Here is a 15232-nt window from a genome sequence, read left to right on the forward strand (position 1 = left end):
TTTAGAATCTAAGAGAAATATTTCAAGAAAAATTGGGCAGTCCTGTCAGGTGGTTGCATGAGACAAGGACAGAACTGACCATTGGATTTGGCAAGACAAATCATTAGTTATCTCGCTTAGGTTATTTTAATGGAATGGTGGGACAAAACTGATTGGAACACAGTGATGAGCAAATGGGAGGTGAGAAATGTAGACCACTTTTTGATATCTTTTTTTTTTTTTTTTAAAGATTTTATTGGAGAAGGGGAACAGGACTTTATTGGGGAACAGTGTGTACTTTCAGGCCTCTTTTTTCTTTTTCCAAGTCAAGTTGTTGTCCTTTCAATCTTAGTTGTGGAGGGTGCCGTTCAGCTTCAAGTTGTTGTTCTTTCAGTCTTAGTTGTGGAGGGCACGGCTCAGCTCCAGGTCCAGTTGCCGTTGCTAGTTGCAGGGGCCGCAGCCCACCATCCCTTGCGGGAGTCGAACCGGCAACCTTGTGGTTGAGAGGACGCACTCCAACCAACTGAGCCATTTGGGAGCTCTGCGGCAGCTCAGCTCAAGGTGCCGTGTTCAATCTTAGTTGCAGGGGGTGCTGCCCACCATCCCTTGCAGGACTCGAGTGTTGAACCGGCAACCTTGTGGTTGAGAGCCCACTAGCCCATGTGGGAATCAAACCGGCAGCCTTCGGAGTTAGGAGCATGGAGCTCTAACCGCCTGAGCCACCGGGCCGGCCCATTTTTGATATCTTTTAATGAAAAAGAAAGAGAAATAAAGATGCTACATGGGCCGGTAGTATGTATGTATGTATGTATGTATGTATTGAAGATGGGTTACATTAAGACATTTTATGCTCATGAGAATAATTTTGAAAAGAGTGAAAAATTAACGGCATAGGGAAGACAGAGGGAAATAATTTTGGTGCCAAATCTTTGTGCATGTACAGGAATTGTATATAGAGCAGAAGTAAAGATGTTGGCTTTAGATTGGAGAAGAAAGGAAGGCAGAGTACTACATCGATTCAAGTACAAGTAGGTTGGTAGATTTTATTAGGAAGAGTAGCTATAGTTCTCAGTGAAAAATTAGATGAAGTGATCAAATGAGAGGAGTAATAAGATGGCAACTAAAGTTGAGGACGGGAAGTTATGAAATAGTAGTCTTCAGAGCAAATTCATTAAGAAATGTAGTAGGATGGCCGGGTTCAGTTGAATGCCCTTTTGAAACTGTTTGGCAGATACTGAAAGTGAGACTCAAGTACAGTCTTAATATTCAGATGTATGGGGTGGGGCATGAAGTAGGGTTTAACAAGGTAGGAGTTTTGCCAGGATGATGTGATGGAAGAACATTGAAGTTGTGGGAATGGTAACAGGAATAGAGATAAAGATATTGATAAGAGAGAGCAAGTGCTGAAAGGAACATGGAAGAAAGAGTAGCACTAGTTCTTAGAGAAACAGTTTTAGGAAGTGGTACCAAAGTTCAGGCTTTAGATGAAAACAAACCAGGTTTTCAGTCACTAGCCATATGACTTGAGATAATTTACTTATCTCCTCTGTGCCTCAGATTCACCTGAAAAACGGGCATCATCTGAAAAATAGGCATCTGTCATAGGAGTAGTATTTCACAGTTATTTTCATTAAATTAGTTTCATTAAGATAAAATATGTAAAGCAGTGAACCATGATCTTGGCCACAGTTGTTACTTTCAGGGTCAGCCTTGCTTCCCCTGCTCCCTCCCTTGCCTTGCCGCCATTCACCCTATTGGCTGTCTAGATCATTGCTACTAGTGTTGTGTGCCCCTCTTATATTCTCTTGACTCTCACAGCTTTATTTTTGCGATGAACTCTCTTGATACATTCTCTCCTGATTGGGTAAAATATTTGAGATGGTCTCATTCCTTCTGAAAATGGACATATTCTGATTTGTTTAATGTCGTTATATGTTTATATATCTTTTAATTAGCTGGTTACATGAAAATGGCTGTCTTTTTCCTTTCACATGACAATCTAATACTTGAAAGAAAGCATAAATGCTAACTTGTGTCCAGAAATACTCTGATCTGAAATGATATGTTGGAATCTCTGTAAAGCAAGCCAATGGTTGCTTCAAAGTATTAGGACATATGGTTATAATATTATTGTTATCCTCTAGCTATATTGACCTGCTCAGGGACCTAGAACAGCAAACTTCTTTGTCTGACATGTTCTTTCCCTCACCCTTACCCTACCCCCCCCCCCCCCCCTTTCCCTATGTCCCCATTCCTTGCTTGGCTGGTTTATCCTTTTTCTTCTGTCCAGTTTACATATTAACCTTTGTATGGAGGCTTCTTCTCCCACCTTTTTTCAAGTAAATTCTGAGGCTTTTATGTGTTTTCCCTCAGAGCATTTACCAAAACTTAAAATTATTTATTTTATTTAAAATTAATTATTTGGTTTAGAAGAACCAGCTATTTTTTTATCTGTCTCGTTTACCTGAATAAGTGCCTGATTTCCAGAAGTACTTACTAGACATTCTCAATAAATGGATAATAGAATATCTGATATGTGCTTGACTATGAGGTTTATTTTATTTTATTTTTTTTATAATTTCTTTGTTCCTTACTGTTGTTTTTTTTCTGTTTTTTTAATTTTACTGGGGAATATTGAGGAACAATGTGTTTCTCCAGGACCCATCAGCTTGGGTCCGGAAGTTGTTGTTCTTCAATCTAGTTGTGGAGGGCATGGCTCAGCTCCAAATCCAGTCGCCATTTTCTGTCTTTAGTTGCAGGCGGGCGCAGCCCACCATCCCATGCCTAATTGAACCAGCAACCTGTTGTTGCAAGCTCGCACTCTAACCAGCTGAGCCATCTAGCAGCCCCTCCGGAAGCTCAGCGGACCCTGGGTGTCTTCAATCTAGTTGTGGAGGGTGCAGCTCACTGGCCCATGTAGGAATTGAACCGGCAACCCTGTTGTTCAGAGCTCGTGCTCTAACCAACTAAGCCATCCGGCCGCCTCTATGAGGTTTTTTAATAAGCACCAATAACTATGTTAAGTGCTCATTAAACTTTCATTTTTCTGCCATTAATTCTTCATAAAAATCCTAAGAGATAGGTGTGACTAATTTTATAGAGAGAAATGAATCACAAAGCTTTTAAGTGGTAGAACTTAGGTTTAGAACCCAGGTTTGATTCTAAAGCTATTTATTTATTTATTTATTAGTTTATTAGTTTCAGGTGTACAAAACAATGTAATAGTTAGACATTCACACCCCTCACAAAGTGATAACCCCCTCTCCTAATCTACTACCCCTCTGACATCGTATACAGCTATTACAATTCCACTGACTCTATTCCCTATACTTTACATCCTTTGACTATACATTAAATTATTATTATTATTTAATATATAATTATTCAGCTTCAGCTTCAGGTGTATATTGCAGTGGTCAAGCATCTACACCATCCATGAAGTGGTTTCCCTAATAAGACATGCCCATCTGACACCCTACAAAATCTTTACAACATTATTGATTATAGTCCCCAAACTGTCTTTCATATCCCCATGGCAATATTATAGTTACCAATTTATGCTGTCTAATTCCTTCCCCTTTTCTCTCATCCCCACCCCTTCCATCTCACAACCATCAGTTTTTCCTCTATATCTCCGAGACTATTTCTGTTTACTTTGCTCATTTATTCAGCTCTTTAGATTCACATATAAGTGAGATCAAGTGGTATCTGTCTTTCTCCGTCTGATTTATTTCACTTAGCATAATATTCTCTAGGTCCATCCCTATCGTTGCAAATGGTAAGATTTCATTCTTTATAGCTGAGTAATACGCCATTGTATAAATGTACCACAGTTTCTTAATCCAGTTATCTACTGATGGGCATTTCGGTTGTTTCCAAGTCATGGCTATTGTCAATAGTGCTGCAGTAACATAGGGGTGCATATTTTTTTTCGAATTAGCGTCTTGGATTTCTCTGGATAAATACCTAAGAGTGGAATTGCTGGCTCATAAGGTAGTTCCATTTCCAGTCTAAAGCTTTTCTTAACTATTGCTTTCCCTATACTGGAATGAGTTAGTCATTAGGGCATCTAACTCCCTGTCTCTTTGGTTTTTAGGAACTTCTAGCAATAGTAAAACAAAAGACTACTGAGAATTTAGATGATGTCACCTTCTTGTTTACTTTGAAAGCACTTTGGAATCTTACAGATGAATCTCCAGCTGCCTGCAAGCACTTTATTGAAAATGAAGGATTGGCAATCTTCATCAAAGTCTTGGAGGTGGGAAAACAGGATTGAGTTTATATGTAAAGTTCTTTTCTCCATGATAAAGTAACCTGTATATTCTTTTGACAGACTTTTTCAGAGTCAGCAATACAAAGCAAAGTACTTGGTCTTTTGGTAAGGTGAATTGTTTTGTGTCAATTCTAATTACTTGAAAAAATAATAATAAAACTAACACTTAGGTAGTATCTACTATATGCTAGGCACTTTTGTAAGCAATTGACATGTATTAACTCATTTAATCTTTATATCATCCTTATAAAGTGAATACCATTATATATTAGTCAACTATTGCTGTGAACATACTACAGCTTAAAACAGCAGTCTTTTTATTTACTTAGGAATCTGTGGGTCAACAGTTTGAACTCAGATCAACTGTACTGTTCTGCTGGTCTCGTGGAGTTACTCGTATAGCTGCGGTCATCTGGCAGATCAGTTAGGGCTAGATGCTGTAAGGTGGCCTGACACACCTGACAGTTGGTGCAGCTGGGCCTTGTATCTCCGTAGCTATCTTCACTTCGTAGTTTCAGGAGCAATAGTAGGCATGTCCCACTGTACAAGTGCTTCTTAAACCTTTGCATATGTCACATTTTCTAATGTTTCTTTGACCAAAGCAGGTTACATGGGCTAGGGTGTTTTCCAACAACCGCTTCTCCAACTGACACCCATTGGGTGTCCTGCAGTTCGATTCAATTCTGGCACCAACTGCCTGAAGTTAGTGTCAGATCCCACAAGTTAAAAGGCTCAGTTTCATAGCACTACCCTTACTTCAGTTGCCAATCATAAGTTCTGGGCCACCTGTACTTCTGACTGGCTGACTGATTATAAATTGAGGGTTTCCATGACCCCCTCCTTTGGTTGATAATTTGTTAGAATGGCTCACAGAATTCAGGAAGGCATTTTACTTGGCTATTACCAATTTATTATAAAGGTACAACTCAGAAACAGTCATATGGAAGAGATGCATAGAGCAAGGAAGGAGGGGTGTGCATAGAGCTTCTGTGCCCTCGCTCTGGGCACACCACTCTCCCGGCACCTGCATATGTTCACCAACCCAGGAGTTCTCCAAACCCCATCATTTAGGGATTTTTATGGAGGTTTCATCACATAGGCATGATTGATTATTAATTCAATCTTTAGCCCCTCTCCTTTTCCCCAGAGTTTGGGGGTGGGGTTGAAAGTTTCAGGTTTCCAATCAGGGTTTGTGCTTTGTGGCATCCACCCCCCATCCTGAATATGCTGTTATCACCCCTGTTGGGGAATTCCAAGGAATTGAAGAGCTCTGTGTCAGTAACTGGGGACAAAGACCAAATAGCTATTTTTTAATATATCCATGATTAAGCCCAGGTTAGAGGAGGTGGCCATCCCTTAATGGGAGGAGCAGCAAAGTCACATTGCTAAGGGGCCTATACACAAGGATAGGGAAAATTGTGTTTTGTGCTCTAACATACATTATCTACATTTTATAGACATTTATTTTATAGACATAGAACCAGAGGTGCAAATGTGCCATTTACCCTACGTTACCAAACTCAGACAGTCAGGCTCCAGACCCTCTGATAACCACTTCACTATACTTCCTCTTTAACAAGACAGTCTGCTTTTTAGAGATTTCTTTGTTTATACTTCTACACTGAGAAATGTCTTTGTTTCCTAAAGATAAAGGTGAAGACTGACAAAAAGTAATCAAGATGTACTATGAGCCCCTGAAGTTTGTCATGTTTCTTTCCCCGCCGATGCATGAAATATATCGAGTTAACGGTGCTTATAATGTTGGGGAGGTGGTGTTAGACATAAGAGGTCGGACAATTAAGTTCGCGAACTCATCCTAGAACAAGTGCTACATGCCTCATTGCTGAATATCATTATGGTCACCTTTGAAGTACTCCCCTTGGGAAGCTGTGCACTGATGCCAGCACCTAGTCCACCCTTCAAAGCAATATTGGAATTCTTTTTATGGAATGGCCATCAGAGCTGTCATCATATTACCCTTGATGTCCTGAATGTCATCAAAATGTCTTCCTTTCAATATTTCCTTTATCTTCGGGTAAAGAAAGAAGTCATTGGGGGCCAGATCAGGTGAGTAAGAAGGGTGTTCCAATACAGTTATTTGTTTACTGGCTAAAAACTCCCTCACAGACAGTGCCATGTGAGCTGGTGCAGTGTGGTGATGTAAGAGCCATGAATTGTTGGCGAAGTTTACATCGTCTAACTTTTTCATGCAGCCTTTTCAGGACTTCCAAATAGTAAACTTGGTTAACTGTTTGTCCAATTGGTACAAACCCATAATGAATAATCCCTGTGTTATCAAAAAAGGTTAGCAACATCGTTGCAACAAGTTTGCGAACTTAATTGTCAGATCTCGTGTTACAAATAGCTCTCTAATTTAGGATTGACTATGGTAAGTGCTAGGAAAAAGGCACTGAGTCCAGTGGGAGTCTTTGAATTCTAGATCATGAAACCCTTGAAATCAGGAACTGTGTGTTTTCCTTTGTATCCCTAGCACATACACAGGACTTGGAACAGAGGAGATATGAAAGGCTTCACAGAGAGGAATATAGGATTAATTAATATTAGAAATCTGGAAAGTACAGCAAAGTAGAAGGAAGGGACAAAGAAAGTAGGGGACAAAGGTCATTTTTGGCTAGGGAATATGAGAAAATGTAATCATTTGAGAAACACTGTCATACAGAATATCTGGAATTTTGGGAGAAGGAGGGAAGAAGAAAAGCAATGGGAAATCAGTATAGAAAGGTGAATTGAATCCTCATACCGTGTTTCCCCGCAAATAAGACCGGGTCTTATATTAATTTTTGCTCCAAAAGACACATTAGGGTGTATTTTCATAGGATGTCTTATTTTTTCATGTACAACAATCTATATTCAAATACAGTCATGTCATCTTCTGGAACATCATCATAATGTACTAAATGCGTCCGTCTGGCTGACGGTCTTAACTGGGCTTATTTTCGGAGTAGATCTTATTTCCAGGGAAACACAGTATATATCCTATACAGTGCTAAGTATCCTTCTACTAGCCGACTTAAGAGATCTTTTACTTTTTATCTTTCTGAGAGCCTCTCAGAATAAATACTACCTTCTGAGGTTGTCCCTTTTCCTTCCAATTTTGCTGAATGAAGAAGACCCACAACCTCCTGTAGCTCCTATCTTCTCAGCATTTTGTTCCATAAACTCTTGGAAAGTATTAATAAAAGCTAATATAAAAGTAGCCTCTGCCAAGCTTACAAGAGAAATCTTGGGACTCAATCAAGGTGTTTCTCAGTTACATTAAGGATGCTGTCTATCATCTTGTCTCTTGTTTGGGGGCTACTGCCTGAGAGACTTGATGCTGAAATCATGCTATTGACAAAGTGTATAGCTGGCCTTAGGGAAAATCGGGGGTTGGTTTCAAAACAGCACAATTGTCTGCATTGTGCCATATAGTTTTTTCAACATACTAGTCTGTAGTGTGTACTTTTCTGAAAGCTGCTTTAAAAGGATCAGTACCTTGACTGTGTTTCACCTGTACACCTTTGTTTTTTCGTCAGTGTGGTGGATATACCCTAAGGTGACCCACCAACGATTCCAGTCTCTTGGTGGTCATGTCTTCGTGTAATCCCCTCTCCTCGAATGTGGACAGGACCTTAACTTGCTTCTAACTAATATAATATGGCAAAAATAATAGGATATCACTTCTGTGATTTTGTTTACACACACACACAACATAAATCCGTCTTGTTAGCAGATGCTCTAGAGAGAGAGATTCTTCCTGGCTTTGAAGAAGCAAGCCTCCGTGAAGTAAGTAGTTGGAGAAAGGAGAAGCCCACTTGAGAAGGAGCTGTGGGTGGCCTCCAGCAAGAAACTGAAACCATTAATCTTGCAGCCACAAGGAAATTAATTCTGCCAACAGTCTGAGTGACCTTGGAAGTAGATTTCCCCGCCCCCCTGGAGCCTCTACATGGGAATTCAGGCCAGCTGGCATTTTCACTGCAGCCTTGTGAGACCTCTGAGTAGAGGACTGAGTCAAGCCATGGATGGGCTCTTGACACACAGAAACCTAGAGAAAAATGTGTTGTGTTTTAAGCCGAGTTTGTTACACAGCATAGAAAATGAATACAATATATAAAATAAAATACTCCCTGCCTTTCATTGTTGATGTTAAACTTGAAGCTAATGTAACATATAGCAGGCCCCCAGTAAGTATTTGAGTCAGGCCTGGATTTATATTCTAGTTCAACCATGTATTAGCAGTGTGAACCGGACAAGTAAGTCTTGTTGAGTGTCAAATTTCTTTGTATGACTATTTTAAAGATTAAATGAGACAACATAGATAAAGCAACATTTTGTCTGTCTACAGTGCCTGGCACTTAGTAAGTGCTTACCAGTGTTTTGTTATTACTGATCATCCTCATCATCAAGGAGGGGGATTGTGGGTGTTAGACTAAATAGAGAGGGAGGAGGATGGGACTGCGTGTTCTGAGCACTAGGAGAGGGAGAGCACTAGGAGAGGGAGAGGAGCCAGTTCCCGACTCTCCCCTCCTTTCCTGTCCCTAATACTCTGCTCCATCTGACCTGTAGAACAACATAGCTGAAGTCAGAGAACTCTCTTCCAAGCTGGTGACTGAAGATGTGGTGAAGCACATCAGCATCTTGCTCCATAGCAAAGAAATAGAAGTCAGCTATTTTGCTGCAGGCGTCATAGCCCACCTGACATCTGACAAACGGCCCTGGATATCCTGTGATCTTCAGAGGAATGTTCTTCTCCAGGATCTGGTACAAAATCCAGAGTAATCTGTTCTTACAGAAAACTTATTTTCTAGATTATAAGAATTTTAGAAATAATGTGTTCGTTGTAGAAAATGAGAAACGCAGAAAAGTATAAAGAAAATACTTTAAGTCATTTATACCCTACCACCCAAAGTTAATCTCTATTAACATTTTGTTGCATTTCTTCTGATATTTTTCTTTTATCAAGTTCTACATGCAAGCTGTTGTATATGGCTTATTCTAATTTTTCCCCACTTTCAGCTCTTTTTGTAGCTATTTCTTTTGATATTTACCTCCTGGGGATTCTTTGTGCCTCTCTTGTATTGGATTTCCTGTTTCCTAGATTACGTGCCTTCCTGGGTTTTTGTTTGTTTGTTTGTTTGTTTGTTTGTTTGTTTGTTTGTTTTTTTGCTGTATTCCCTCATTCTGTTGGATCACATCCTCAGGTAACTTCCTAAGAAAAGATGCACGAAAGAAAAAATTTGAGACCTTATTTGTTTGAAAAGCTCTTTGCATTTAGTTGATCAAATGGCTGAGTATAGAATTTTCATTTTGAAATACTTTCCCTTCAGAATTTTTAAGTCATTGCTCCATTGTCTTACTTTTCAGTATCGCTGTTGAGAAGTCTCATACCATTTTTCTTTGGAAGCTTTTAAGATCTTTGTTCTCAGTATTTGGAAATCACAGTGATGTGCCTTGATGTGGGTATATTTTCATTTGTTATGTTTGGCTGCTTATGACTCTGGAAGCTCATTTCCTTCAGTTCTGGGAAATTCCTCCCTCCCTTCCTTCTTACCTTCCTACTTTCCCTCCCTCCTTTTTTTGGGATTGGTTCTACAGACTCTTCTTACCTATTTGTCTTCTTAAAATCTTTTTCAACTTCCACCCCTTCTATTGGATTTTGCATTTCTGCTATTTTTAATTTCCAAGAACTCTTTTTTTGTTCTCTAAGTGCTTTTTAAAAAATACAGTATCTTATTGTTTCATGATGGCTGTATCTATTATCACTTTAAAAGTATTAATGATAGTTTAGGATTTTCTTTTAAGTTTTTCCCTTCCTCCAAAGCCTCTGTTTCTGGCACCTTTCTTCCCCCTCCCCATTTTTGTTCCTTTATGTTACAGATTTTCTTAAACTGTATGGTGATCTTCAGCTGTCCGTTCATATCTAAGAGTGGGGCTGTTTGAAAGCTGTGTGTAGATGGGTGGAACTTGTCAGTTGTGGGTTTCACTAAAGAGTGATCTGGATTAGTTTGTGCCTCAATGTCAGTGTCATTGGTTTTTTTGTTCTGAACTGGTTGGGATTTACCTGAAGAAGAATCTATTTTCCTGATTGAAAATTATGTATAAACTTAGCTGCCAGCAGTCTGAAAGCCCACTAGAGGAAGACAGTTGGGGGCAAAGGAGTCTCCACATTTAGTATTTAGATTTTTCACTTCAGCCTCCTGTTTTTAGCATGGTACTCCCACCCTTAATTGTTCATGGGGTTGCCCAGTACAAGAGTTTTTGTTAGGGGTGGGAGAGATTTGGAAGTCTTGATTACTTGGTACTTTCAACCACTCCTCCTGTTTTGAATGCCACCTCTAATTCTCACTTCCTCAAGTTCTTGGTATGCCAAATTTTTAAGTCTCTTTGGGCTTCTGTTCAAATTGGTTTGTTTTTTAACCTTTCCCAGGGCTAGATCTATTGAATCAGTTTCATTTTACCTTCTGCTTTTTTTTTTTTTTTTTTGCATGTTTGCCTTTTATTTTAAACCATTTCTACTATTCTGTTCATGGGATTTAGGGAAAGAGTGGATGCATGCATGCTCAGTCCTCCGTCTTTAAACAGATGCCCCCTTTTCAATGTTTTTCACATGGCTTTATTCATATTCTACATATAATATAATATTTTGGCAAGTAAATATACCTAAATCTGAATATATTTGAAAAATTATGTTGTTTTATGCATATATAATTATCCCATATTTTGAAAAATTATCCCATATTTTGAAAAATTATGGTGTTTTATGCATATATAATTATAAATGACACAAAATAGCCTATTATGACTTTTTAAAAATGATGGAATACAATACTAGAATCCTGGTTTCTCTTTTTGTATAGTATACAACCATCCAGAATTGGCCAAGTTCAAGTTGTAAGATGACAGCATTGGTGACCTACAGGTAATTTCATGATACTGTAGTGCTTTTCTTAAAGCTTGTCATTGGTCTGCTCACTGTATAGAGGCCATGGTATAGTGATAAAAAATAGTAGAATCAAATGGCCTTGTGTTCAAATCCTATTTTTTTGTGATATTGGGAAATCACTTTTAGGAAATCTCTGAGACTGTTTTCCTCATCTGTAAAATGAGGCTGACAGTCTACAAGATTAAGGATGAAGTGATACATATATTGAATGTATAAAGTATGTAACACAGAATGCAATTTTTTTTTTAAATTAAAGTTTATTGGGGTGACAATTGTTAGTAAAGTTACATAGATTTCAGGTGTACAATTCTGTAATACATCATCTATATCTCACGTTGTGTGTTCTCTACCCAGAGTCAGTTCTCTTTCCATCACCATATATTAGACCCCGTTTACCCTCTTCTAGAGCCCCCCACCCCCTTACCCTCTGGTAACCCCTAACCTATTGTCTATGTCTATGAGTTTTTGTTCCTTCATTTGTTTGTCTTGTTCTTTTGTTGTTTTCAGTTTTATATACCACATATCAGTGAAATCATATGGTTCTGTACTTTTTCTGACTTATTTCACTTAGTATTATAATCTCAAGATCCATCCATGTTGTCACAAATGGTACTATGTCATCTTTTCTTACTGCCAAGTAGTATTCCATTGTGTATATATATCGCAACTTCTTTATCCATTCATCTATCGAAGGACATTTTGGTTGTTTAGAAAGCAATTTATTAAATGCTGGCTCCCATTATATGCTCGATAATACATCTGCCCCAGTGAGGAATTGACCCGATGGGGGAAATGTTGAAAATTATTATTGTATCCCTGATGTTAGTCTGAGTTCTGAATGAACATCTTTGTACCTTTGTAGGTCCTTCAGGGCATTTTTCCCGCTCCTTGGCAACTTCTCTCAACCACAGGTTCAGCTCTGGGCACTATGGGCTATGTATCACGTCTGCAGTAAAAACCGTATGTATTCAAAGCATAATAGTTTTCCAGTTATTTTTCTGTGTAATGATTAAGTCCAAGATGGAATTTGAAAAAATTGTTCACCTGTGTCCTGAATTTAACTCCTTTTAAAAAGAAACTGAAAAATGTTTTTATTAGTTCAAAAAATGCTACAGAATTAAAATATATTTTGGGGGTGAATGTCAGATAATATAGAAAGTGAAAGTTTGTTCTCCACTCCTATTTCCCACAGTCAAGCACTGTTAATATGATAACTATAACTATTCTTCCAGATATTTCTATATGCATACTATAGTTAGTATGTACTATATATGAATGTAATGTTTTTAAACAAAATGGGCTCATTCCGTCCATTCTTTTGTATAGCTTGCTCTTTTCACTTACCAGTTCATCATGAATACTCTTTCTATAGTGATATATAGATCTGCCTCTTTATAATGATTTGTGGGAGGTGGGGGGCCAGGAGTCAGGAGTTTCCCAGCCAGATTAGATGTTTTTCCATGTTGTGCTGTTTTGAGAATTTTTGGCTTACATCTTTTGCTAAGAGATGATTGTAAAATATTTGACTTTATTATAAAAGAAATATAGGCTATAATTTTATACTAAAAAACCTAAGAGATAACTTTTAGAATTAAAGATTTAGCTAGTAGCAACAAAAGCATAACATATCTAAAAATACCTTTAACAAGTAATGAGACTTATGTGCGGAAAACTATGAGAAATAACTTAAAAGCCTGAAATAATTATGAAACATACTATATTCCTAGATGGAAAGACTTAACATACAGATGTCATTTCTTTTAAACTTACGGATATAATACAATTCAAGTGAATGAGTAAGAGATGAGGAATCTGAAAAATTAATCTGAAGTTAATCTGGCAGGATAAAAAGGAAAGATCTGACCAACATAAAATGGTTTTTAAGAGCTTGCCCTAACACTTCTCTTCAAATTATAAACTGCTATGAATGGTGCTAGCATATGAATAGATACAGGCAGATCAAATGGTCAGAATGACCCTGAAACAGATTCCACTATGTTCAATTACAACAGCAGTAGCTAAATCAGCTAGAACTTAGTTGAGTACTTACTATGTGCAGGCAGCGTTGTACTTATTATGAGATTTCATTTAATTTTTACAATAACTGGAAGAGGCTGGCATTATTATTATCTATTAGAGACGAGAAAAGAAGGCACAGAGAAGTTAAATAATTGGCCCAAAGTTAAAACAGCTAGCAACTGGCAGAGTCAAGGTTCTAACCTAGTAATTTGACTCCAGGTCACCACTGTTAATTAGGTTGCTCAGTATTTATTCACTATGTGGATATAATTTATTTAACCAATCTCCTGTTTTAACAATTGGACATTGTTTTCAATCTTTTCTATTGTAAACACTGGTTCAGTGAATAATGACATACGAATATATATGTGTGTGTGTGTGTGTGTGTATATATGTGAATAATGACATGTACGAGTATGTATAACACACAACACACATATATAGTAAAAATAGGGGAAAATGCATGTGTGGTAGTTAAGAGAATAAATGCCAGAACCAGACTGTTCTATTCACAGTTTCTTTGCCGTTTTCTAACTGGGAACTTGAGCAAGTTATTTAATCTCTCTGTGCCCCAGTTTCCTCATCTGTAAAATGGGGATAAAAATACTTCATAGGATTGTTGTGAGAATTAAGTGGGTTAATATTTTTTAAGTATTTATAAATCATAGCTTGGTTCGTACTACATAGCATTTGTTAAATAAAATACATCATTTTGCAGGTATGTGAGTTAATCTGTGGAATATTTAAAATTCCACAAGTTGTGAACATATGTGATTTTGAGCTATTGCTAACTGTCCTCCAGAGAGTTGATTACCAGTTTGCATTCCTGTGAATGATGTATGAGAGCTTGCCAATTTCCTTACATTTTTGCAAAAACACTGTTTATTTGAACTTTTTGATCTTTGCCAATCTAAGGTGAAATTGATAGTCTCAGTTGAAATTTATTTTAAGTGAGGTTAAACCATCTTTTCTTATTTAACAGTCATTTCTTTTTCCTTGTATTGCCTGTTGATATCCTTTGTTCAGTTTTCGTCTAATGTTTTTTGGTCTTTTTAATTTCAAGGAACTCTTTTAAATATTTTTTCCCAGCTTATTGTCTTGATTTGGTTCATTGTGTTTACAAGTCAGTCTTTCGTTTTATTGCCTCTGGATTTCAGGTCATAGTTACACTTTCTAAAATTGATGAAAATTCTCATCCATTTTCTTTTAATATGTTACCCTTCCCCTATTCTCGCCATTCTTTTCTTGAGGAACATCTATTAGAATTAGCCTGTACCTTCTCTCATTCTGTGTTACACATCTTGTAACCTTGCTTTTTTACTTATTTTTTATTGCAGTATAGTTGACATACAATATTATATTAGTTTCGGATATATAACATAATAATTCTATACTTAAATACCTTACAAAATTATCTCCACATTAAATCTAGTAACCATCTGTCACCAGACAACATTATTACAATATTGTTGACTATATGCCAACAATGACTATATGCCATATGCCGTATATTACATTCTCATGACATTTATTTTGTAACTGGAAGTTTGACTCATTTAATCCCCTTGACCTATTTCTCCCAACCACCCACCACCCACTCCTTTAGCAACTATCAGTTTGTTCTCTGTATCTGAGCCTTTTTGGCTTGTTTGTTTTGCTTTTTAGATTTCAAGTATAGGTGAAATCATATGGTATTTGTCTTTCTCTGTCTGACTTATGTCATTTAGCATAGTGTCCTCTAGGTCGATCCATGTTGTCTCAAATGGTAAGATTTCATTCTTTTCTAAGGCTAATATTCCATTGTATCTATGTACCACATCTTTATCCATTCATCTATCGATGGACACCTAGGTTTCTTTTTATATCTTGGCTGTTGTCAATAATGCTGCAATGAACATAGGGGTGCATGAATCTTTTCAAATTACTGTTTTTGATTTCTTTGGATAAATAACTAGAAGTAGAATTACTAGGTCATATATATGGTAGTTCTGCTTTTAATTTTTTGGAGCACCTCCATA

The 15232-nt window shown here is 37.5% G+C and overlaps 1 protein-coding gene across 1 annotated transcript in view; it reads left to right on the plus strand.

Annotated features, from left to right (window-relative positions):
* ZYG11A (zyg-11 family member A, cell cycle regulator) overlaps positions 1–15232 on the plus strand; it is a 45106-nt gene that overhangs the window by 24432 nt on the left and 5442 nt on the right. The window contains exons 9-13 of the mRNA XM_019742793.3: positions 4076–4237; positions 4313–4357; positions 8819–9013; positions 11110–11171; positions 12058–12155. Of these exons, the coding sequence (XP_019598352.1) occupies positions 4076–4237; positions 4313–4357; positions 8819–9013; positions 11110–11171; positions 12058–12155 (562 nt within the window). The remainder of the gene's footprint in view (positions 1–4075; positions 4238–4312; positions 4358–8818; positions 9014–11109; positions 11172–12057; positions 12156–15232) is intronic.

Source organism: Rhinolophus sinicus, chromosome 14 (assembly GCF_057876585.1).
Source record: "Rhinolophus sinicus isolate RSI-liver-muscle chromosome 14, RSI-T2T, whole genome shotgun sequence".
Taxonomy (NCBI): Eukaryota; Metazoa; Chordata; class Mammalia; order Chiroptera; family Rhinolophidae; genus Rhinolophus; species Rhinolophus sinicus.